The 22,436-nt window shown below is 46.0% G+C and overlaps 3 protein-coding genes across 5 annotated transcripts in view; 2 read left to right on the forward strand and 1 right to left on the reverse strand.

Annotated features, from left to right (window-relative positions):
- Positions 1 to 8,920, forward strand: part of abca1b (ATP-binding cassette, sub-family A (ABC1), member 1B) — a 44,269-nt gene extending 35,349 nt beyond the window's left edge. For both annotated transcript variants that reach the window (XM_085173194.1, XM_085173203.1), the window contains exons 32-49: positions 1,119 to 1,151; positions 1,240 to 1,345; positions 1,669 to 1,743; positions 2,289 to 2,458; positions 2,571 to 2,748; positions 2,828 to 2,943; positions 3,074 to 3,218; positions 3,317 to 3,440; positions 3,549 to 3,678; positions 3,778 to 3,904; positions 4,460 to 4,522; positions 4,630 to 4,736; positions 5,511 to 5,652; positions 5,836 to 5,970; positions 7,644 to 7,747; positions 8,083 to 8,175; positions 8,357 to 8,600; positions 8,679 to 8,920. In XM_085173194.1, the coding sequence (XP_085029320.1) occupies positions 1,119 to 1,151; positions 1,240 to 1,345; positions 1,669 to 1,743; positions 2,289 to 2,458; positions 2,571 to 2,748; positions 2,828 to 2,943; positions 3,074 to 3,218; positions 3,317 to 3,440; positions 3,549 to 3,678; positions 3,778 to 3,904; positions 4,460 to 4,522; positions 4,630 to 4,736; positions 5,511 to 5,652; positions 5,836 to 5,970; positions 7,644 to 7,747; positions 8,083 to 8,175; positions 8,357 to 8,600; positions 8,679 to 8,834 (2,248 nt within the window). In that variant the 3' untranslated portion in view covers positions 8,835 to 8,920. The remainder of the gene's footprint in view (positions 1 to 1,118; positions 1,152 to 1,239; positions 1,346 to 1,668; positions 1,744 to 2,288; positions 2,459 to 2,570; positions 2,749 to 2,827; positions 2,944 to 3,073; positions 3,219 to 3,316; positions 3,441 to 3,548; positions 3,679 to 3,777; positions 3,905 to 4,459; positions 4,523 to 4,629; positions 4,737 to 5,510; positions 5,653 to 5,835; positions 5,971 to 7,643; positions 7,748 to 8,082; positions 8,176 to 8,356; positions 8,601 to 8,678) is intronic.
- A 1,210-nt stretch (positions 8,921 to 10,130) lies between these two features.
- On the reverse strand, positions 10,131 to 16,008 carry nipsnap3a (nipsnap homolog 3A (C. elegans)). Of its 2 annotated transcripts, XR_014876209.1 has the most exons (7): positions 15,753 to 16,008; positions 12,575 to 12,782; positions 12,320 to 12,481; positions 12,086 to 12,235; positions 11,917 to 12,003; positions 11,011 to 11,833; positions 10,131 to 10,732 (listed from the first exon to the last, which is right to left on the reverse strand). XR_014876209.1 is itself a non-coding variant. In XM_085173262.1 (6 exons), the coding sequence occupies exons 1-6, from the start codon at positions 15,819 to 15,821 to the stop codon at positions 11,757 to 11,759; spliced, it is 753 nt and encodes a 250-aa protein (XP_085029388.1). In that variant the 5' UTR covers positions 15,822 to 16,008; the 3' UTR covers positions 10,131 to 11,756. The 2 variants fall into 2 exon arrangements, 1 of the variants encoding a protein (XP_085029388.1); XM_085173262.1 differs by having other exon boundaries at positions 10,131 to 11,833.
- Positions 16,009 to 16,643: 635 nt separating this feature from the next.
- Positions 16,644 to 21,738, forward strand: noa1 (nitric oxide associated 1). Its single transcript, XM_085173221.1, has 9 exons — positions 16,644 to 16,903; positions 17,550 to 18,524; positions 19,059 to 19,223; positions 19,291 to 19,401; positions 19,657 to 19,748; positions 20,038 to 20,169; positions 20,917 to 21,033; positions 21,111 to 21,228; positions 21,304 to 21,738. The coding sequence occupies exons 1-9, from the start codon at positions 16,723 to 16,725 to the stop codon at positions 21,549 to 21,551; spliced, it is 2,139 nt and encodes a 712-aa protein (XP_085029347.1). The 5' UTR covers positions 16,644 to 16,722; the 3' UTR covers positions 21,552 to 21,738.
- Positions 21,739 to 22,436: the final 698 nt, after the last annotated feature.

Below are 22,436 nucleotides of genomic sequence, written 5' to 3' on the forward strand. Positions count from 1 at the left end.
ACTCACACACACACACACTCAGAGGACTCACCTGCTCTCACACACACACTCAGAGGACTCACCTGCTCACACACACACACACACACACACACATGCTCAGAGGACTCACACACACACACACTCAGAGGACTCACCTGCTCTCACACACACGCTCAGAGGTCTCACCTGCTCACACACACACACACACACACACACATGCTCAGAGGACTCACACACACACATGCTCAGAGGACTCACACACACACACACACGCTCAGAGGACTCACCTGCTCACACACACACACACACATGCTCAGAGGACTCACCTGCTCACACACACACACTCAGAGGACTCACCTGCTCTCTCACACACACACACACACACTCAGAGGACTCACCTGCTCTCTCACACACACACACACACTCAGAGGACTCACACACACACACACACACACACACACACACACACACACACATGCTCAGAGGACTCACACACACACACACTCAGAGGACTCACCTGCTCTCACACACACACTCAGAGGACTCACCTGCTCACACACACACACTCAGAGGACTCACCTGCTCACACACACACACTCAGAGGACTCACCTGCTCTCTCACACACACACACACACACTCAGAGGACTCACCTGCTCTCTCACACACACACACACACACTCAGAGGACTCACACACACACACACACACACACACACACACACACACACACACACACACACACACACACACACATGCTCAGAGGACTCACACACACACACACTCATAGGACTCACCTGCTCACACACACACACTCAGAGGACTCACCTGCTCACACACACACACACACACTCATAGGACTCACCTGCTCACACACACACACACATGCTCAGAGGACTCACACACACACATGCTCAGAGGACTCACCTGCTCACACACACACACTCAGAGGACTCACCTGCTCACACACACACACTCAGAGGACTCACCTGCTCACACACACACACACACTCAGAGGACTCACCTGCTCACACACACACACTCAGAGGACTCACCTGCTCACACACACACACTCAGAGGACTCACCTGCTCACACACACCTGAACACAAGCCAGACTGAAAGTTTTTTTCTGTTTTCACAGCCTGAAGAACAAAGTCTGGGTGAATGAATTCAGGTCAGTGTCTGGTTTTATTTTGAAATCATAAACACCATCTGTTGGTCATTTGTAGGTGCTCAGCTGTTTTCTTTTGGTATTTTTACAGGTACGGAGGCTTCTCATTGGGTGCCAGGAGCACTCAAGTCCTCCCTCCGGCTAACGAGATCGACGACGCCATAGAGAGAGTCCGAAAGATCTTTGAGTTACAGAAGGTCAGTCAGAGAGAAACATGTTTGACTCATTGCAGCTTTTATTGTCCAGACATTCCTCCAGGCTGTCGGGTTTATTACAAATCAGACGTTTTACTAAAAACACGTCGGCTTCAGGCTTGACTCACAGGCTGATGAACTCAAAAGACAATTACACCATCAGAATCTAAGTTGAGATGGTGGATATATTTTAGGTCAGAAATAATTTATCTTTAGTCTAATGAAGTTCATCAGAGGAAAACCAGTCCACCTGTCTGATCCAGAATTAGCCCTTGGTTCTTTAAAGGGAAAGTAAGACTTTGAAATGTGACTGCTGTTTCCTGCAGGGAGCCGCTGCAGATCGATTCCTGGACACTCTGTCTGGCTTCATCAACGGTCTCGACACAAAGAACAACGTCAAGGTGAGAACACATGGTGGCGCCGGCCTCAGGACTATGACTGCAATAATAACTGTAGTATTTTCAATGAAGGTCTGCAAATGTTTGGTCTTTATACTATGAATTAGCGTTCCAGCATTTCGTGCTTTATATCAACAGGAGATATTAAGACAGTTTTTTCAGGGTTGAGAAACACTTAAGTTAAAATCGTTTTATAGTTAAATTGTTTTTCCAATTATTGAAATCTAATAATACGAGTGGACTTTTGTGGCCTCAACATGAACGTGTGGCAGGTAAATTGTGTGGTTTACAGACAACTTGATGTCATTTTTCTTTGTTGTTTTGTTTGTAATGTAATATGTTTTTATTTTATTACTAATTACATGTTAGAAACAAAACCATCAGCTTCAATCAAATATTTGACTCACTTCACCCACTGACTGTTGAAAGAGTCAGTTTAGTCAAACCTGCTGATTAAAACTGGTCATTCACAGCTCTGTTGGGAGGAGGGGACGCAGCTAACCTGAAGAGGCTGTTCACTGGTTTGTCCTTGAATCCTCTCTCCTCAGATCTGGTTTAACAACAAAGGCTGGCACAGCATCGGTGCCTTCATCAACGTGATGAACAACGCCATCCTCAGGGCAAACCTCCCTCAGGGGAGAGACGCCAGCAAGTACGGCATCAGCGCCATCAACCACCCGCTGAACCTGACCAAGGAGCAGCTGTCCCAGGTCGCTCTGTGAGTGCGCACCTTAACGACACACCTGTCGGCAGTCTTTGTTTGCACCTCAGTCCTCTTAACCCCCCCTCTTTGTCTCTCCCCACCACCTCCTTCTGCTCTTCATCTCCAGGGTGACGACCTCCGTGGACGTCCTGGTGTCCATCTGCGTCATCTTCGCCATGTCCTTCGTGCCAGCGAGCTTCGTGGTCTTCCTCATCCAGGAGCGGGTCAGCAAAACCAAACACATGCATTTCATCAGTGGCGTCCATCCGCTGCTCTACTGGACCGCCAACTTCATATGGGACATGGTGAGACCTGAAACAAGTGCCCCTATGTCCTGTGTGTTTGTGCGCTTGAGTGCTTGCTGATGCCTGCTTGTCTCTGCAGTGTAACTATGTCGTCCCGGCAACGCTCGTCATCCTCATCTTCATCTGCTTCCAACAAAAAGCCTACGTATCATCCACAAATCTGCCGACCCTCGCCCTGCTGCTGCTGCTCTACGGGTCAGATACTGCAAAATACTGCAAAGTACTGCAGCGTACTGCATGCTGCCACTGTATCGTACTGTATCAGAGAGTGGCACCGAGCCAGTTTGTGCTCTAACAGAAACCTTTGTTTTCCTTTTTCTCCCAGCTGGTCAATCACGCCGCTCATGTACCCGGCTTCCTTCTTCTTCAAGATCCCCAGCACGGCGTACGTCGTCCTCACCAGCGTCAACATCCTCATCGGCATCAACGGCAGCATCTCCACCTTCGTCATGGAGCTGTTCGGAAACAACGTGAGTCCTCACGGACGCCGACGCTAGATTTTAAAACGATTCACAGATCGAATGAAAATAAACCCGAGAGCAGCGGTTTGACTTCCTATTCTTTTCAGGAAATCGGAGGAATCAACGACATCCTGAAGAATGTCCTCCTCATCTTCCCTCATTTCTGTCTCGGTCGAGGTCTCATCGACATGGTGAAGAACCAGGCGATGGCCGACGCCCTCGAGAGATTCGGTAGCTTTCCAGTTTCTGATCGCAGCATTTATTTATTTGTTGTCTGTAGTCAGTCAGCGTGATGTGAGGCTGTCGAATGGTTCTGTGAATGGTGTGGTCGTGTTCCAGGTGAGAACAGGTTCCGCTCTCCTCTGGAGTGGGACATGGTGGGAAAGAACCTGCTCGCCATGGCTGTGGAGGGAGTTGTCTTCTTCTTCATCACCGTCCTCATTCAGTACAGGTTTTGCATCAAACCCAAGTGAGTCAGCACACCTGGATCGCTTCATTTCGTCTTATGTAGACCAGTTTGCAGAAAGGTCTGTATGAGCGCCGTCTTTGTGCGTCTGTGTGTGTGCAGGCCGGTCAGTAAGCTCACCAAACTGGCACCTCTGGGTGAGGAGGATGAGGACGTGGCCCGAGAGAGACAGAGGATCGTCCACGGCCTCGGACAAGGAGACATCGTGGAACTTCGGCAGCTGACGAAGGTGCAGATTTTTATCCAACTTGTTTTTTCCACCTGAACCAAACACACAGTCAGAGGCTGAATGACGCTGATAAACTATATTAATGAAACAAAGCAAGTACTTCTTAAGAGCTGTTACCCAACGCAAGGAAATTTTAACACAGCTTTTCCAAACATCTGGTTTTATTTCAGATGCTTACGTTATTTTACTTTCCACACAGAAACAGAGTTTTTTCACCAAAACTAGAAACTACCAGGGTCAAGATGATTAGCCCCCATCCTAACAGTCAGTTTTGTTTAATTTTTGCAGTCGTTTCTTGTAGTTTTTAACAAGTCTCGTGTACGTCTCCTGAGCAATCCCAGCCCATTCTTCTTTTGGGAATGTCTCAGGCTCCTCCTCAAATCTGGAGGAGCCTGAGAAAGAAAACCTAATGAGTCACTCTCTCTTTCTCCCAGATTATAACAAATCTGTTGTTATGTATGTGTATTTTTATGATGCTTGTTAATCTTTATTGGCGATAGGAAGTACTTTAATCCAAAGTAAATGATTCGTGACCGAGTGAACTGTGTCCTGCAGGTGTTTAAGAGGAAGGAGAAGCCGGCGGTGGATCGACTGTGTGTCGGGATTCCTCCCGGAGAGGTGAGCTCAATCTGCAGTCTCATGTTTCAGTTCAGCCTCTAAAACCAAACCATCACCTTTCATAAAAACTAACCTGTGAATGGTGATTTTAAAATGTGCGTCCTCAGTGTTTCGGCCTCCTCGGTGTGAACGGAGCCGGAAAGACGACCACCTTCAAGATGCTGACGGGAGACACCATAGTGACCAGAGGAGAGGCTTTCCTGGCTGGGAAGAGGTGAGGTCAAAGGTCTAAGCAGCTCAGAGCTTATTGGAGCTGAAACTTTCTGGGTTCTTGTTGTTGTTGTGTGTTGGAGTCGGGGATTGACCTGGTTTCCTGCAGATTTATTCTGAGGATTTAGTTCACTAAGAACTCATTTCACTTCACGTGGTTGGGCCTTAAAATTGGAGGCCATAAGTCGTAATTAAATAATTTAACCTCATTTTAAAAGAGAAGGTGGGACGATGTGTGACACGTAAAAAAGTTTCAAAAAAGTTTCAAACAAGTGAAAGATCTCTGGATCGATCCTGAAATCTCTTTGGGGTTGTGTCAGGAAGAACATCTAAGGTAAAAATCATGGATTTAAAATCTGTGGAGCCAGCCGCCATGTTATTCCAAATCATGAACACTGATTAATTAACTAAAGACATGAGCGTCTTCATCTCTGAGGGCTTTGTCTTCTCGTGATTTCTTCTGACTGTGCAAACAGAACCTGAGCTGAAGCTTTAACAGCCGAGCAGCTCATTACTCGCTGCTCGGATCCTCGTTCAGCAGCTCAAACAAAGTTGCTAAAACAAAACCAGGAAGTTGCTCCATTATTTTATAATTGTCAGCAATTCACGTGCAGAGCTTCGCAATGTTCCCTGCGGGGCCTTCGCCCTCACACACCGTCCTCCATCCCCCAAAAAGTCACACTAGGCACAGGTGCAGTGGTGGGACAGCAAGAGGATTAATCTAAATTTAAATTAAAGTATTTTTCTGCTCTTCATGCTAATAACTGTGTGTTTGCAGCATCCTGCGGGAGATCGACGAGGTGCATCGAAACATGGGTTACTGTCCTCAGTTTGACGCCATCAACGAGCTGCTGACAGGAAGAGAGCATCTGGAGCTGTACGCCATCCTCAGAGGGGTGCCTGAGAAGGAAGTGTGTGACGTGAGTGTAAACACACTGCCAACAGACTGCAAACACTCAAAAGCACAAAGCAAACATGCACTGCCAACACACATTGTAAATATGCAGTTTTAAATAATAAGACACCCTGAGCAACACACTGCTGTGCATCTGCTACCCATGATAATGCTCATCATGATGATTCTGCTGCTGTTTGATTGACAGGTAGCAGAGTGGGGTATCAGGAAGCTGAGTCTGGTCAAGTATGCAGATAAAGCAGCTGGAAGCTACAGCGGAGGAAACATGAGGAAGCTGTCCACATCCATGGCTCTGATCGGAGCGCCCCCTGTAGTGTTTCTGGTAAGATCAGTGTTGGTCAAGTTACTTGAAAAAAGTAATCAGTAACTAATGACGGATTACTTCCCCAAAAAAGTAATCCTGTTACTTTACTGATTACTTATTTTCAAAAGTAATTAATTACTTAGTTACTTAGTTACTTTTTAAAAACACAATTTACAACCTGAATAGGTGATAAAGCGATAGATCTTTCAGCCCAATTCTACTTTCTGCATAATTCATCATATAAAATGTAATCAAATGGAAAAGTCCCTTTTTAAAACTTGTTTTATTAGTTTTAATCTTTTAACTTTGTGCATCAAGCAAAAATTTTATTATATGCAACATTCTCTGACTGGAAGAAATTTGTTTAACATTTAAAGGATTAGGGCCACTGGGGGGAAAAAAAGTGGGCACGTCTTTTTTTTTCTTCTTTTCCTGAGAAAAAAGTCAGAATTCTGAGAAAAACAAATTTTGATGAAAAAGTCAGAATTCTGAGAAAAAAGTCAGAATTCTGACTTTAATTCTGACTTTTTTCTCAGATTTTTTTCCAGTGGCCCTAATCCTCTTCCGTAATTTTCTGCACATTCCAGCACATAAAATAAAATATTTTTTTGTGTTTACACTCACTCTTTCAAATAGATGCAAGTAAAACACAGCAGAAAATAAATAAAGTCAAAGACTAGCGGTCCTGTTGCTCTATTTTCACCTGTAAAGCAGGAGTGGGGTAGGCGGAGGGTTACCCTGGTGCAGGTGTGCCACAGCGGTCAGTGGAAGAATCCGCGAGTTTCTCTGTGAGTTTCCCATTACGTGGTAGCGCACTCGGTGCTTGTTTGGAAGTTTAGGGGTTTTTTTGCTGTAAAAAGAAGTTTTCTTCCCACGTACAACGGACACTAATGTTTTTGTCACTTTTTATGGACTCAAACTCAAAGTAAGGTCAGTACTTCCAAGCTTTAAACGCTGCACGCTCATACTCTCTCCCGCACTCGATATATTATCCATTGTTGATCTGCACACAGCTGTTGTCACGAACGTCGCACTTGCTTAAGTCACTGTCATGAGACATTCTCGCAAAAAAAATCACGGTTTTAGTAACGCAGCGTTCCTACGGGAAAGTAACGGTAATCTAATTACCGTTTTTGCAATAGTAATCCCTTACTTTACTCGTTACTTGAAAAAGTTACAAGTAACGCGTTACTGCCCATCTCTGAGTAAGATGCACCTCACTGCCTAACTTTAGTTAAAGGTAAAACTAGATTGAAGTAAGATTCAGTAAGATCACCACGAGGGGCATCGAAGCAGAGCCACAGATTCACCGCAGGGGTCAAGACTGCAGGTTTTTCCTTTAATTTGTCACTCGTCTTGTAACTAAAGAAACAGGCTGTTGCACAACAGCAGCAGAACCAAGGCAGCCAATCACAGTGCAGATGCTTAACAGTAGGATTTGTGTGTGGGTGAGGTGGAGTTGGAAGGGTGGAGGTTGTGTAATGGGAAAAGGATTTAAAGGAGCTGCTGAGGAAAACAGGAGTAGGAGACGGGAAGGTCTGAAGCACAGAACGACGAGAGCCTTGCTTTGTCAGGTGCAGGTAGATGAGGTGTGGCTACAATGACACTCCTCCCCCTCCTCCTCACCTTTACCTTCTGCTTCCTGCTGCATCTGTGGGCCAACCTCAACCTGGCTATCCTACTCGTTACAGGACGAGCCGACTACGGGTATGGACCCCAAGGCCCGCCGAGCCCTCTGGAACTGCATCCACAGCGTCATCAAGCAGGGCCGCTCCGTCGTCCTCACCTCGCACAGGTAAACACGAGGACAGGCGGATGGTTTCATGGTTAATGCGTCCTCATAGTGGGTCTGTCAGTCCCTCAGTTTAGTTGGTAGAGATTTTGAAAGGTTGAGACATGTTTTTACCATATCTGTAGAACATTTTTGGCACTTTTATATTTCCAGATCAGATTTATCTTTATTGATTCCAAAATTGCTCCCTGACATCAGTAACTAACCCTTTGGCTGGTGATAAAAACAGTAATAGATATCTACAAGCACAGCCAAACATTTAAATGTTAAACAGTCATCGTGACACCAGCTGGCGTCCCCTCTGCATGTGCTTATTGAAGCGTCTGTGTGTGTTTCAGCATGGAGGAATGTGAGGCTCTGTGCACGAGGATGGCGATCATGGTGAACGGCAGGTTCAGATGTCTCGGCAGCGTCCAGCACCTGAAGAACAGGTAGCGCTCACAGACACACGACAGCCTCTACATTTCAACACATTCATCCTCCAAATCCAGCTTTTTAAATTGATCGGTCAGAGAAGTTTGTGCTCAGAGGTTCAGGATACTGGAGAGCCTCTAATGTGAGTTTATTTTAAATGAGTATCTTCAGTGTTGAACTCCCGGTTTTGTGCCTCAGGTTTGGCGATGGGTACACCATCATCCTGCGGGTGGCGGGGCCGAACCCCGACCTGCTGCCCGTCATGAAGTTCATTGAAAGCGAGCTGAGCGGCAGCACGCTGAAGGAGAAGCACCGGAACATGCTGCAGTACCAGCTGCCGTCCTCGCTCACCTCGCTCGCTCACATCTTCTCCATCCTGGCCAAAAATAAAGAGACGCTGAGGATCGAGGACTACTCCGTCACTCAGACCACACTGGACCAGGTAGAGACTCGCACGCACCTAAGAAGGTACTAAGGGGGTGTGGCCTGCAGAGGCTCTGACTGATGTTTGTACTTTCAGGTGTTTGTAAACTTCGCGAAGGACCAGAGCGACGACTATCACTCCAAAGACAACTCTGTGAGGCGGAAGGACGTCGTCGTCATCGACCTCCCGGTACAGAGCTCGACCAGCGGAGCCTCGCATGATGGTGGCGGGCTGTCGGAGAGCGTCATGTGACCGCACTGTGAGGCTGAAGCTTCAGCCTGGACTTGACCCGCAGCAGAGAAGACACCTACCTCTTCTCTGATGTCACACTGATTTTTTTTTTAAAAAATGGCGGTGGGCGGAGTCACCTGCTGCCTTATGCCAGTCAATGCAAATGATTTCCTCTGGAGGCGGGGAGCGCTTTGCCGACAACGCCGACTTAAACACTTGAACGAGTGCCTTCAGACCTCCCGCGGCTCCGAGACTCTTCTTCTCTTCCTGATTGAAGGCGAAGAACGCGAGCGACTGTTTTTGGTGACAAACGATGAAGAATCTGAATCAGCCGAGGGCTGTTTGAAAAAATAAAATCACGCGTTTAAAAAAACAAAACAAAAAAACATTTGATTCCGTTTCTACTGTCAGACTTTATTTATATGTGTAGTGAAAAGAGACATGTGTAATTTGTTGTTTTATTTTGACAGAGTCATTAACTGTTTCCTGTAGTGGTTAACTGCCAATCAAAGCACCTGACACAGGAGAGACATGTACTGATTTTTATAGTTTTGTTTTTTAAAGAAAGGATACTAAGAAAAGCCGATTTGTGAGTTTGGGTGTGAAACAGTGAAATACCTCATCAGCTTCTGAAGCACACTACAGTATTGATGAGCAGCCTTGCTGATCGATCGGCGCTCTGATTGGTCGGCGAGCTGCTAAAGGTGACTCTCTGTGACTGCAGCACTTGAAGTGTTCAAACACCATCAGTTTGTCTTTGCACTGAAATCAAACTTGATCACGTTTATTGACCGTGCGGCTGATGGATGAAGAGCTGTTACGACCCGAACAACCAGGATTAAACTGAAACAAATCTCCTGCCTCCACCCGGCTCTTTACTTCGCACTGACACACACACACACACACACACACACACAAAGACTCCTCTCTTAGGTTTTTTAAATCACTAACAGTAAAAAATGAATTCAGGTTTGGAAAAGTTGGAAAAGTTCAGTTTAAAAAGCAGAATCAGTTTCTTTCTGACACTGAATCTCACCCAGCAATTCTGACCACCTCTGTGAGGTATTTTGACCATGTCCCTACAGGTAGGAGGCTTCTGAACACCTCCCTATCCCCACAGATGACTGGGAGGTGGTGTGTGGGGAGAGGGCAGTTAGGACGTCTCTGTTTAGACTGCTGGCCCCACTGATCTGTACCTGGATAACCGGCAGGAAGATGGATGGATGGATCCCGATGAATCTCCTCAGACCTCTCATATACACTCATGACTAAAAAATGTTTGTGGAAACAAAATTTGTGCCACTATGTTCTTTATTATTTTTATTTTTTTTACATGTTTCTATGATGTAGTGAAGAACAATCGTGAGCATTTCATGTTTCAAAGGCTTTTATTAGCAAATAAATCAAATTTCAAGCAAAGACTATTCTTCTGCTGCAGTTCTCTGTGACGTGCTGGCTATCAGTGCTGATCAGTTTGCGGGTTTCTGCTTGTCCACCCACTTTTTAAGGAAGAACCAAGTAATGTTACTGTTCATAATCCATGTGGCCAAAGGTTAAAGGCCCTGAGGTGGACATGCATAAAAACAAAGTCTAAACTGTAAAGACAGAATTCAGATTTACACACAGTTTGAAGTTTTTGTGTGAAAGAAAAGAAAACATGTTAAAACCACGAAATCTTCAAATTCTAGAAATCTTAAGTTTTCTCCTTTATTTTGAATGAGATGCTTTCCCACTGGGTTAAATAAGCTTTTAGGGTCATTTCATCAGAATCAGCTGATTTTTACCTGAATACTAGTAAAACTGCTATTACAGGAGAGCATCCATAGCTCACATCGCCCCCCGAAGGCTAAAGGCTGCATTAAAACTTTGATGTTTGTATTACCACACGATGCCACCAACCTGTTATGGCGTTTCTGTGTCTTTTCATATAATATATTACTCCATGTTTTTTTTTTTCCAAGGTCAGCTTTGACCTTAGATCCCAACAATGAAGATCAAATGCTTAGCCAACCTTGGTACTCGTGCCCCCCATGGCCTTTGTGTATTGATATAAAGTTTGAAGACTATCTATAAAAATTGTGGGAAGTAGAACGTTTCTACTGATTTTCACAGTTGCTGTGACCTTGACCCGCGACCATCACACAAAATTTGAAAATGAAACCTTAAACTGTGGACACCTGACTGCTAACAAACAAACAAACCGATTACATGCTCTCTCCCTTTGGTGGAAGAACAGGGACTGGATGTTAAAAATAGGTGAAAATGGGAATTTTCACATGTTCCAACTTGTTTTGAGCAGCCACCCATCACACGTGGTGACACAATGCCTTAAAAAGTGCATTTTAGATAAAATTTAAGTTTTCTCAGAAAACAACACAATCAAAATTACATTAAAAAGCTCCAGATTTTAACCCAGCTCTACTTGCTTTTCAGTTTTCAGCCTTTTTATATGTTGTCATTGTACCAGATATTATCATATATAAAGCTACTTTGGGCTGCTCCTTTATTCACAGCTGGTAGCTCCACACATGCCTGATGCAACCACTCTCTGAGCCAAATGAGGGACCTTTCACCTGTTAGGTGAATGTGTAAACTGCTCCAGATGTTATCGGATAACAGGCGTGAAATGACGTGAAAATCATCTCCTTTATTTAAATATTTTTTAGTCCCAGCTTTCTGAAAAATAATTCCATTCATGAGCGGAAAAACAGTCCACAGAGTCTGAGAGGCACGTGACAGTTTATTTTCACACTTTAAAGCAGCCAGTCAGTTAACCTAAAGCAAAGAGAAGTTTTTAGCAGTCACACCGTGCAATTGGATGCTGTCGCCAACACTTGCTGCTGAGCGCGTCTGCGTCTACAGAGGCCCAAGTAGGTCAAACTAAAGATCAGGTTTGCATGCTAAACTTTGTTCTGGGTGAGAGGCGGGCATCAGGACAGGAAGTTACTTCAGAGGCGAGAAAGGACACGGCAACATGAGCTGGTTCCTCTGAGAGTCCAGATTGACGATGTTGTTTCTCACTGAAAGACACAGATTATCGATTATTGATTAATGTATGAGGGATTTTCGTCAGTGTGCGATGTCATTATGGGCGGTGTCTCACCTGCAGCCACCACTCTGGCATCATGGTGAGCTGTGTGTCGGATTTCAGCTCTATGGTCGGGGCTCTCGAACCACCAGAGGGCGTGAACTGATGAGATGCACACAGTGACATTGTCAACCACTCACAGTCCCATGATCACTCACACACAGTGACATCATCACCTCAATACCTCTATTTTGCAGTCCAAACTCGCAGTGGAAAGCTCCTATCAGCTTGCCGTACCCAGGTGCATCATGGGCATTGATAGCGGCCTGGAAGGCCTTTCCCCAAACTGCTGGTCCACCAGGACGCATCTGGAAAGAAACCAGCTCGTACACACCTGAAACAAACAAACAAAACAGGTGAGTGTTGACCAGCTGGGGATGATGTCACTGACACGTGAAACACAGAGGGCGGGGCTTACCACCCTCTTGCAGCGGACTTTGCAGGCGGCTCCAAGGAACCATATAGGTGACTTCGTTGTCCTGTGACGTCAGCATTGGTAAGGCCTTGGAGAGGTACTCTGACACCCAGGCGGGATCCTGAGCGAGCGTTGCCCGGACCTCTGCCCGCTGGGCGTAACTGTCTGAGGAGTGGGTAGGGACCCGTTACCTTTTAAAAGCCCCATGAAGAAGAAACACCTTCATATTGTCTGAGAGAAGAAGAAACAGGTCCTCACCATACTTCCATATGTGGAAGGCCTTGTTCAGGCCACCGTACTCAACGCTCCAGTAGCCAACCAGCTCGGAGTGGGCAGTGCGCAGGTGGATCTTCTCACTGGTCAGCTTGAGGAAGGCGGCATTCTGATCCGGGCGGATGCAGTAGGTGCGCAACTCATAGAAGGTTCTGTGTTTCTGCTGGGGACCGGAGCCGAAGTGCGCACGTGGCTGCAGAGAGGAGGGAGGAGAGCAGAGGTCTCACTCTGACAGAAAAGAAGGAGTTCACCAATACTCAAAACACATCCTGCTTTCTGTTATCCTAAAATCAACGTTTGTATGATACAGCAACAAGAACACACAAGCCAATCAGCAAACAAAGAAACACATTTGGATCAAAAGGTCTGAATCATGGGCCAATGCTGCTCGGGCACGAGACAGGGACCGATCGCCATTGGCTGGGTCACCTGAACAAGGACGTCTGATGTCACAGGACTGAAACACCGGATGACTTCCGGAAACATCACTAATGATGTGACTGCTGAATGAAGTGTACAGAAGTGTGTACAGGGCTATACTCCCTCAAAAACTGACAGGATGAAGATTAACAGTGTGAATGGGTAATTTTATAATAAATAAGCAAATGAGTGTGTACCATCAGACTGTCCTTTATCTAAATAAAATTGGGGGTTGAGGGTCATGAAATTATTTCTGTGTACCTAATATCACTAACTCCTCTGTGAGATGCTGTTTTTCAGCAGAACGAACCATCTAAGGCTGGAACCAGAACCACAACCAGAACTCCTAAAGCATGTTTAAGGTAGCAGGAGGTCATTTGTTTTTTTATGTTTGTTTTTAATTTGTCAGAGATGTTTCTTATTTAACCACTCCCCTTCTCCCGTGCCTTTTTGGGTCCCACATTAAAAAAACTCAAAATAATCTGTTTATAAGTCTGTATTGGGGGCATGTGAGCCCTTTAATCTGTGTTAGAGATATGACCAGTGTTAGAGGAACATCCAGAACCCAGCATGGGAGGACAGACACTGATAAAAATAAACACAAAACTGTCGTCACGAAAACGGTTTTAGTTGTATCCTGCTGCCACCTGCTGGGCTCTTTAAAACACTGCAGCTGAGGGATACGTGACCGTGGACCACAGAGCAGGCTCTGTTTGTGTCTCCGTGTGTACTCGTGTGCGTATTCACGTAAACCCCAGTGGCGGTCCTAGCCTGTTAGGCGCCCTGGGCGAACACCCCCTCTGGCGCCCCCCCCCCCCCCCACACACACACACATACACACACACACACACATATGAAGAGGGAGAGAGTATGCATAGTATGCAAACGGCTACTAAACAGACATCATACTTCGTCATACAATGTGAACAGGACAAATCAACAATTGACACTGACTAATTAATATTATATTATTGTATATATTGTTTGGAGTTTAGTCTGTTACCGTTACTATTTTTACCATTTCTTCTTGGAGGAACTGTAACCCACATAATTTCCTTAGGGATTAAGAAAGTATTCTGATTCTGATTCTGATTGTTTCAGGATGACCTGCCATTATCCAATGACACATCTGCTTACCTGTATCTTTTGCTCGTTTCTCCTTGTAGGAGTGATAATAAAATGTATTGAATTTTAATGACCACTGGGTTTTCATTTGTTTGGTTGCTATGGTGATGTGTAACGGGAGTCACGTGGGTGCTAGCGGCGACATTAAGAGGGCGTTGTCAGTCTGTCATTCACTGGTTTGATTTTGACAGAGAGGAGGGCTGGGTAGCCGTAGTTTTTGTTGACCGCAGCACAACGAGTTTCCCCTTGTTGCATTAGAGCCTGTGATGTTTTAAGAGTTTGAATCGCGAGCCGATAACATTGCTCTGTAAACTTTTCAAGCACTTTAATAAACAAGCAAGCAATTCCACCTCTGGCATTATTGTGTAAAGTTGACAGCGCGTCAGGCAAATAGGCAGGCTCCATCCCCAGCCTCTAGCGACTGTGGAAGTCGCTACACTCCTCTTCTTTTCTCTTTTTTTAAACTTTAAAAACGGGTTGTGTGTGAGACTTTAAATAAACAAAATATAAAATATACTGTGGCGTGGGTGTGGTCTCTGGCCAGCTGCAGAGGAGGGGTGACACAGTGAGCTCCCGGGGCGGCGCAGGGGCGGGGTCAACAGGTGTGCTGGGTTATGACATTGATTGTGTGTCTTTTTATGTTGGCAGTGACAGTCGGAGGGAAAGCGGACGTGACAGCACAAAGAGAGCGGGAGTGGCTGTGAATGAGACCACAACTCCAAATAAAAGTTTTGCTGTCAAAATAATCGCTCCAGCGTATGTTTATTGGGTCAAACGCTACATATACATTTTAAATTGTTATTGATCCCTTCACCCCGAGTCCTAAAGTGTATATTTATTTGTTTTACTCTTAAATATTTATTGTTTGTTTACTTGCACTGCTGTAACTGGAGCCTCGTCGTCTCGTCTCTCTATATACTGGACTGTATGCAGCGGAGATGACAATAAAGTTTACTTTGACTTCAGCAGCGAGCAGGCGCACCGAGGGCTCTCGCGCTCACTTTTCGCGTATAGAATTTTGAAAAAACATCGGTGCAAATTATAAGTCTGTATCATGATGTCTGGTGTTTTCGTGTTTGCTGTTTGTTTTTATTTTGTTTTATTTTGCGAGTTGGTAATTTTTGCTGCTCCAGCCAGCCAGAGAATCCCCCGCCGCCCCGCCCTCTCCTCCCTGTGCCGCAGCAGGCGCACCTTGCAAACGGAGGGCGCCCCTACTCCCATGGGCGATAGAAAACCTATGCCATTCCCAGTATGCGCTGGCTGATGTCGGGGCAGCATGAGTACGAGCAATTTTTTTTTTTTTCCGATTCCCGTGATGCCGCCCCCCACCACGATGCCGCCCCGGGCAACCGCCCGTGTCGCCCGTATCTAAAACCGCTACTGGTAAACCCACTGCTTTTCTGCTGCTGGTTAATTTTAAACTTGTGACCTTTGACCCAGATCAAAGCTCAGCAGGTCAAACACGGAGCTCACAAACATGAAGTCCAGAGCAGGAATGTGCGCATGCACAGGTTCAAGTTTACATGTTCCAGCTCGGACGTGCGTGCACTGTCAGGGTCACTGTGCAGATTCGGTGCACTGACCTGCTGGGCTGGTTCTGGGCTGCAACTGGACTCACCTGAGCAGCAGCAGCAGCGGGTCTGAGGAGTAGCGCGGCGGACCTCAGAGAGCAGCTCAACTTCAACATGTTGACAAAGTGTCCGAAACGAGTGGAACTGCAGGAAGAAACAGGCAGGACGTGTGCAGATCCTCTATGAGCGTGAGGTCTCACTCCTTAGTACTTCCTTCCGCTCCCTCTCAATGAGATGATTCCTATCAGGGTATTTTTTAATTCTACTGGTCAGTCCCTGCATAGGAATGGACATTGCACTGACTCTGCCTAATGTCTCTTCTTTCTTACCTGCCCCCTTACTATCCCTGTGTCTGATTGGACTGATGCACCAAGTCCCTGCTCCAATCCAGCTGCACCACCACCTACTTTACCACCAGCTGGGGTCATTGAATGAGTTACTCAGAAGGCTCCAACCACGCATGACAGTACCTTTTCAATGTACGTGGAGATACGATGAGGGATTTTACACCCACAGCAATCATTAACACATAGGTAACTTGGCTGTAGCTGCTAGCTGCCTCCAGGCTTCTCCGCCTACGGAGTAAAGACACAAATAAGACTTAAATACTATCTGGTGACAAATATTTATTGTGAATTGTCTGTGCTAAAAAACAAAATAAGCAAATTAATTAAGGCCAATCTGTAAACACTGTTTTTGCGTTTTGTTTTTTAAATTTGAGGCGGAGTGAGCTCTCCTGTCTTAACGTCTCAGATAGAGGGCATTATGACGTCATGACTTTTAAAACGTTTTCCATTTGGCTGAATTTATGAATTACTTTATTATCACTATCTCACGCGCAGTGTTTGATTTTTGATTGCTTAAAAAATAAAGTAAATGTTAAGTAAATTATTATTTTTTATTAAACCGGAACATAAACAAACCACTAGCTTTACGTCACGTCCACAGGAGGAAGTTGAAGCAGAGAGGTCGGCTCCTCCGCGTGTGCTGAGTGTCGGTGCGCGTGCGGCCGTCGGGATGCTAAAGGTCCTGCAGGTGTGCGTCCGCCGCCACCTGTGGAGGAGCGCGTGTTCTTCTGCTGCGGGAGCGCAGAGGGGCTCTGTGGCCGCGGGGAGTCGCGGTCTGAGCCGGCCCGGGGTCCGGACCTGCACCGTAGACCCGAACCTGGAGGAGCAGTTCGTGTTTCTGGACTGCACAGGTGAGCGCGCAGGTGCTACAGGGATTAGAACAGACTCAGCCCAGCAGGTGGTTAGATGTTCTGCAACAGTTTAATGTAGAGATATCTCTGTTTATGTGTATCTCTGTTTATGTGTTAAATGTGGAGATATATCTGTTTATCAAAGAGAAACACTAAAATCAAGCACCAGCTGACAGTTCAACCTTAACTGGAAAGTTGAACTCTCCGGTTACCTGCCGGAGGTAGGTGTTTATAGTAATAGTCTTTTCTCATTTATTATTATTATTATTTCTGCTGGATCAGTGAAGGTATTAGCATAGCATTACCTGTCTGTCTTCTGCTATGTTCATATGATCAACGGGTACAGACAAGTACTACTAAGAATCTCTTAATAATGCTTTGAATACTCTTTAAAAGCTTTAGACCCTCCTGCTGTCTGCACACTGAGGTCTGTGGGATCTTCCAGGAGTGGCAATGCTATTTTTTTAGTGGAATGATTGGTTGGTGGTGGTTCTGTAACATAAGCTGCTCTGGAGCAGGTTAGGTGTGCACTCACTGAAAACCGAGCCTTAAAGTTTGCTAAGCCCCAATTCCAGCTTCAGAGGACAGGTGTCTGCAGAGTTGCTGCAAAGGTGTCATGAGTCTATCTTCTTCTCTCCTGGTTCAGATGCAGATGAGGACTCCAGTCAGGAGGAGAAAGAGCTCCTCCATCAGCTGAGTGCCACCACTTCCTCCTCCTCCTCCGCTGCTGCGCCCGGATCATTGGTCGATACTCAGTTGTCCCCGCAGAAACACCTGAGGTCTCTGGAGCGTCAGCTGCAGCTGTTGAGGCATGGCGTGCTGAAGGAGCCGCAGGCAAAGCTGGACTCCCTGATCCAGTTCCATGATGTGGACTTCCCGTTGGACGAGAGCATCGTGGCTGCAAAGAAGAAAAAGAAGGCATCTGTGGGGAAAGGCGAGCACAAGATCTTCGGCACCCCCGACGTGGACGAGCCGGTCAGCGACACGTGCTGCTCAGGCTGCGGCGCCGTGCTGCACTGCACCGCCGCCGCTGTCCCTGGCTACCTGCCCAGTGAGAAATACAAGGTGCTGGTCCAGGAGGGTCGTCTGAGCGGCGCCACCTGTCAGCGCTGCCACCTGCTCACCCACCACCACAAGGCCCTGAACCTGCAACTGACCAAAGACCAGTACCGGGATGTGGTGCGGCAGATCCGCCCGCACAAGGCTCTGGTGCTGCTCATCGTCGACCTACTCGACGTGCCGGACTCCATCATCCCCAACCTGCCTGAGCTGGTGGGACGCAACAAACACATTGTTGTCCTTGGCAACAAGATCGACCTGCTGCCCGGAGACTCGCCGAACTCCCTGCAGCGACTCAAGCGGCAGCTCTCTCAGTACTGCAAGGACGCTGGCTTTGGCGATCAGGTGACCGACGTCCACCTGATCAGTGCTAAGACTGGGTACGGCATAGAGGAGCTGATCTCCAGTCTGCAGCGGTCCTGGAAGTACAAAGGCGATGTGTACCTGGTGGGCAGCGCCAATGCCGGGAAGTCGACGCTCTTCAACACGCTGCTGGAGTCCGACTACTGCAAATCCAGAGCCTCAAACGTCATCCACAAGGCTACCATCTCACCGTGGCCAGGTCTGCACCAGACTCCATGTACATTTTCCCCAATTTATCGTATCTTTGTTTTCATCCAGACACAGAGAAGTCCCAGAGCATGATGGGAGATGTTTATGAATTTGAAGTGGCTGCTGCTTAATTCAGGTGGAAAAAAAATTCTGTCACAAACAAATCTGTCAGAGATACATTCAAGACAAATGCTACTGGTTTTATATTTTTAGTTAAATCTACTCCGATCATATTTATTCTTTTGAGTTTCCTGTTTTCCCGTAGAATGATTTAAAGGAGCTTAGTTAACAGTTACTAATGACAGCTGCACCCAGGACAGATTGAGTCAGAGAGTCTCTTTTTATTTTTATTTTTATTTTAAGACATTTGGCAATAATAATAAAAAAAAAAAAATATATATATATATATATATATATATATATATACTGTTTTAATGATTTAATTCTTCTCCTCTTCAATTATTTCTGATATTCTTGTCTCTTGGTTAAACTGTTGAGTTTCCCATCATCATGTGACTGTTTCCTCCTGCTGTGGTGCATTCAGGGACGACTCTGAACCTGCTGAAGTTCCCCATCATCAACCCGACTCCGTACAGGATGTTCAAGCGTCAGGAGCGACTGAAGGAGGCGTCACAGCAAAAGGAGAGCGAGCTGTCGCCGGAAGAGCTAAAAAGGCTGCAGTACTTCAGCAGGCAGGGATACTTAGTGGGTAAGTGGTGAAGGAGCAGGAAAGACGAGGAGGTGCTTCCTGTCTGAACACGTGTTTATCTCTTCAGGTCGCATTGGCAGAACATTCCGGGTTGAAGGATTCAGACCGAATGAGATCCAGTTTGATCCTGACAGTCTGGCATTTGGAGAAAACGAAGATGGCGAGGAGACGACAACAGGTGGGCGAACTGATGCAGGAATCTGTCGAAAGCATTTTATGAGAATCCAAAAATGTTTAAGTGGTTATCTTGCTGTAACATGCTTTACCTTCTTCCTGTATTCAGCCTGATATTTACTTACTCCACAGGACACTCCATTAATCTTCTCTCCCATCTAAGCCTCCAGTTGTGATGCTCATAAATTATTACAAGTCTTATAGAGTTTTACTACACTGCTGATTTGACCTTTGACCTCTGTGTGACGTTGCCTTCCAGCTGCCAGCAGGTCAACTGAGGAGCTGAGTCACAACGAGCTAAAAGACGCCCACTGGCTGTACGACACGCCGGGAATCATGAAAGAGCTTGATGTGAGGCTCATTTTAATCTTCAGGCTCGGAGCTAGTCCTTTAAGAAGACTTTCTTATGATTGTCCCAATTATTGTAGTCACCTGAGTTCATTCTCTAAGCAAATATCTCTGGAGTCACCCTTATACTTTCATTAACTATAAATCAGTGGCAGAAGCTCTGATTTTACATGTTAACTGTAAATGCCAGCCTCCACACAGCAGGGGGCACTGCTCCACTGAATAGACTTCTCCTCAGTGTGTTCCTGACATTGGATGTTCACAAATCTTTCTTTTCCTCTCTCTTTCTCAGATTCTAAACCTGCTGCATGAACAGGAAGTGAGGTTGGTGGTTCCCACCTCGGCCATTGTCCCACGAACGTTCGTTCTGAAGCCCGGCACGAGTCTGTTTGTGGGAGCTCTGGCCAGGATCGACTTCCTGCAGGTGAGAAGAAGAAGCTGAACAAAAGAACTGAAATCCAACAACTGTGGCGAAGAGGGAAAAAGAGCAAGAGAAGCAAGCTGTTAGTCAGAGTGGAGGAGCAGCACCAGTGAGAGCGGACTCCATCTCCACTGAGCTGGATGAGCTAGTGACTGTAGTCCCCGAAGTTTGGGGGAGGGGGTACGGCAAGGCAGAACAAGGAATACTTTTGGATCACAGAGTCCAACAGCGGGATGAGGTTTGCTAGAGAGGCCACTGAACGTATTCTTCAGTCATTTATTTATTAACGAATACAGGTGTGGTCAGAAGTTTTTATCCACTCACCGTGGGTGTGAATGTCACAGTAGGCTGGGGAAAAAATTAAAGGGAAAAATCCAAAATAAATTTCAAACTTGTCAACCTGAATCTTTTTTTTCCCTTTGAAGTCTTTAAAGATGTACAATAATTTCACTTTGGACAAAGAACACTTCAAGTTTCTGTTATCCTGACCACACCAACGAGCCAGTATCTGTTTAAATAAACCCAGATGTTGTTAAATAAATTGATACATTCATGATTGGAGATGTTTAAGGATTAAAAATATCACAGTGGCACATGGACGTAAGCCTGGGCTCTGAAACGGCACCACTGGTACTTGAACATGTGGATGTGCCTGAAGCAGCTGCTGCCACAAATAGAAATGAGCTCTTTGGTGCTTCTGAGCGATTAATAAGTGATTGATCAGCTGCTGATCTGCGCTGTCCTCCACAGGGAGAAAAGTCCTGCTGGTTTTCTGTCGTGGCCTCCGATCGGGTGCCGGTTCACATCACTAGCCTGGAAAAAGCCGACAGCATTTATGAGAAACACGGTGGACACGTGCTGCTGGGGGTGAGTTGCATGAGCCCTGCACAGTGCTGCTTTTGAGTGCCTGTGATTATTAATGCTTGTGTGCGTGCTGCGTTCAGGTGCCTGTCGGAGGCTCGGAGCGCATGAAGGAGTTTCCTGCATTGGTTCCTCAGGAGTTCAGTTTGGAGGGTCGGGGTTACCTGGAGGCTGCTGCTGACATCAAACTGTCATCTGCAGGTAAATTCATAAACATCACCTGCAGCACCTTCAGTGTCTCACCTGCCTCACCTGCCCATCTCTGTCTCTCTGCAGGCTGGGTGGCTGTGACAGCAGTGGAGGGCGATCAGCTGCTGTTGAGAGTTCACGGTCCGCAAGCTGCAGGCTTCGGTTTGAGGACGCCGCCGCTGCTTCCTCACGTCATCTCTCTGAAAGGAGAACGTATCCGCAAGTCTGCTGCATACAAACCAATGAAAGCCGTGGGTCTGCTGCACAGCGGACTGTCGGCCGCCGGAACCGAGAGGCTGCAGGTGAAGAGGAAGAAGAAGAAGAAGAAGAACTGAGCCAAGGGTAGAGGATGTGGAGGAGGCGCTCTAAACCACCAAGACTCTCTGCAGGTGGTTGTAGCTCCACATCTAGAAGAACTGACCTCTGACCTCAGGGAATGTGATTCTGGATCAATTTGGCTTTGTTGGAGGATGTGTGTCGTTTTGTTAAATAAATATACATATTTCATACTGTTATCGTCAATGGCGTTTATACAGCTGGGTCTTAATGTTCTGACAGTGACAGGCTGAAATTCAGCCACAATAAATATAAAGTTATACTATCAAAATAAAATTTAATTCACACTTTTAAACCAACGTCCTCACAAACTGGGCCTCCAGTGGCGTTTCTTCACTTCTTTATTTGTGGTTCTTAAATAAATAATTCACTTGTTTCCCCCGAGAAACTCCTGTTTCTTTCACGCTGGTAGACTTTAACCTCCTGGACAGTGTTCATCATTTGTTTTGTTTTTTTCAGAGCGTCTTCTTTGAAATGGTTTATTTTATTGACGTAGCTCATAAGTGACATTAGACTTTGTATTTCATTAAGTTGTATACTAATTTTCCCTGAGCCAGTTCTGCTAAAGGTCTATTCCTGGTAAAGGGGAGTTTTTCCTTTCCACTGTCACCAAGTGCTTGCTCATAAGGGGTCATTTGATTGTTGGGGTTATCTCGCTATTATTGCAGGGTCTTTATGCTTGTTGTTGGGATTTGGCACTATATAAATAAAATTTAATTTGTTTTAAATGTAAGGTGTAAAATCAGAGGTCTAGGTGGAAATACCCTCACATTAAATCTTTTTACTATTTAAACTCGTATTCACAAAAATCTGTTGGAAAACCGTTAATTTGGGGAGTTTTGGTGTTAGCTGGTCATGATGCTTTGATTCCATTCTGTGCAAAA

The sequence above is a fragment of the Neolamprologus multifasciatus genome, chromosome 2 (assembly GCF_963576455.1).
Source record: "Neolamprologus multifasciatus chromosome 2, fNeoMul1.2, whole genome shotgun sequence".
Lineage (NCBI taxonomy): Eukaryota > Metazoa > Chordata > Actinopteri > Cichliformes > Cichlidae > Neolamprologus > Neolamprologus multifasciatus.